Genomic DNA, 1841 nt, shown 5'->3' on the forward strand with positions numbered 1-1841 from the left:
ACGGCTGAAAGGGCGAGCATGTTTGGTGTGACGCGGATTCGAACCTGCGACCCGCAGATTGCGAGTCGAGCGCCCTAACCAACTGGCCATGCCGGATCCCTCGTGAAATTCAAACGAGACCGTGATTAACTCGTGGATGTTAAAAAAAAAAACAATTAGTGTAAGGCTTTTCCTTGAAAACTGTAAAGGTACCATTATGAATAACTATAAACGGATTGATTTTCAAAGTAAATACTTTAAATATCGCTTTTATTGAGTTACTATTTCCAAATTTATAATTATAAAAGAGATAAAACATTTGCTGTTATATAAAAGTGTTAGCTACATGTTTATATTCCTACTAGTAGACACTCAAGGTAAATAAGATTTAAACTACTTTATTGCCCAAAGCTTGAGTTGAAATGTCTTCGTAACAGTTTTGTAACGTCAGATGTCGAGAGACTTCGAAGAAGAATTATTTGCTTTCAGCAAACTTTAACGGTATGATTTTGTGTTTATAAAATTGTCTTTATATACGAGAGAGATTGCCCTATATAATTGCTCAATTCTTTTGAATTGGCTTAATAGCTTTTAAGAAATACTGAGTTATTTATGTGACATATTAAATATATATTAGTTAATATGATATGTAAATCCTACATATCTTGTAACCATTATGAAAAATTAGATTATACTTTCGATATATTTAGTGCTTAGCTGAATAAACAGAAAATTCTAAATAATATTGGATGATGAACTTTGGACGCCATTAGGAAAAATATTCGTGTTCAAGATTCGAGTCTAAATTTCACAGTTTTCAAGACCTAAACAAGTAATTTAATTTGAAGACTTTTGTGCCTGCGTATTTGATTAAGACGTATAAACTATAAATTAACTTCTTGATTATAACGCACAACAATTTCACAAGCTTTTTAGATAGATCATTAACTACTTTACTGAAAATAACCTTAGCCTTATTTAAATCGTAAAAAAACTGAAGTCAAATGTTTTAATTAATTGGAGAACAAAAAACAAACAGATAAAACAGTAAACGGAAGAAACACTCAGAAATCTTGATGCGGTAGAAACTTCTGACAGTTTGTTCCATTTATTTATATGTTCTCTAACTGATACGATATTTTGTTATTTTATGTTATTTAATTAGTTTTGTTTTTTACCGACAGGTGGTGACTTTAGCTATCTACACGTACTTCCTAGCCTGTGTGATGGGCAGACAGTATCTAGATCTATCAAAAGGTTATTCTGGGCATAAAATTGATTTGTATGTTCCCATCTTTACGATACTTCAATTTTTCTTTTACATGGGATGGTTAAAGGTGTGTACAAGGAAATGTCGACTTTTTTTTCTCAATTATTGTTTTAAGTTTATTGTGTAACCAGGCCTTTTTGACTCACTAATATAGTCTAAAATAGCATTTGTTTCCGACAAAATATTTTTTGTAAAGAAATAGGATTTATTATGGTGTGGCTTTTGTTAATCGGTGTAAATTAGGCAGGATAGTCACATTATCCTAAAGGAATAGGGTGTCCTGACCCCATTTTGGGGTCAGGATAATAAAATCGAACGCAATATAAACGGAGCCCTTTAACCTGCCTAGCCCATCAGTTATTTCTATTTTTAAAAAAAGGCACGTATGAAATCCCCATGTATGCTTTTATATAACACTTTCAAACATTAATCTATAAAATATTTTGTTTTTTCCACGTTTCTCATCGGTTGACATAAACCAAATACGGAATGTGCAGTATGGAATATTCTAAAGGGAGAGATTTTGTTAATATACTGTATGTATAATAGCTGGAGACGGGTTTTTCTTCATTACCCATTCAAGCTTTAATAT

At 31.7% G+C, this 1841-nt stretch overlaps 1 protein-coding gene across 3 annotated transcripts in view; it reads left to right on the forward strand.

The window, feature by feature from the left end:
* Positions 1-1841, forward strand: part of LOC106478691 (bestrophin-2-like) — a 30962-nt gene that overhangs the window by 20461 nt on the left and 8660 nt on the right. For all 3 annotated transcript variants that reach the window (XM_013939251.2, XM_022382341.1, XM_022382340.1), the window contains one exon: positions 1164-1316. In XM_013939251.2, the coding sequence (XP_013794705.1) occupies positions 1164-1316 (153 nt within the window). The remainder of the gene's footprint in view (positions 1-1163; positions 1317-1841) is intronic.

The sequence above is a fragment of the Limulus polyphemus genome, unplaced genomic scaffold (assembly GCF_000517525.1).
Source record: "Limulus polyphemus unplaced genomic scaffold, Limulus_polyphemus-2.1.2 Scaffold241, whole genome shotgun sequence".
In the NCBI taxonomy this organism is placed as follows: Eukaryota; Metazoa; Arthropoda; class Merostomata; order Xiphosura; family Limulidae; genus Limulus; species Limulus polyphemus.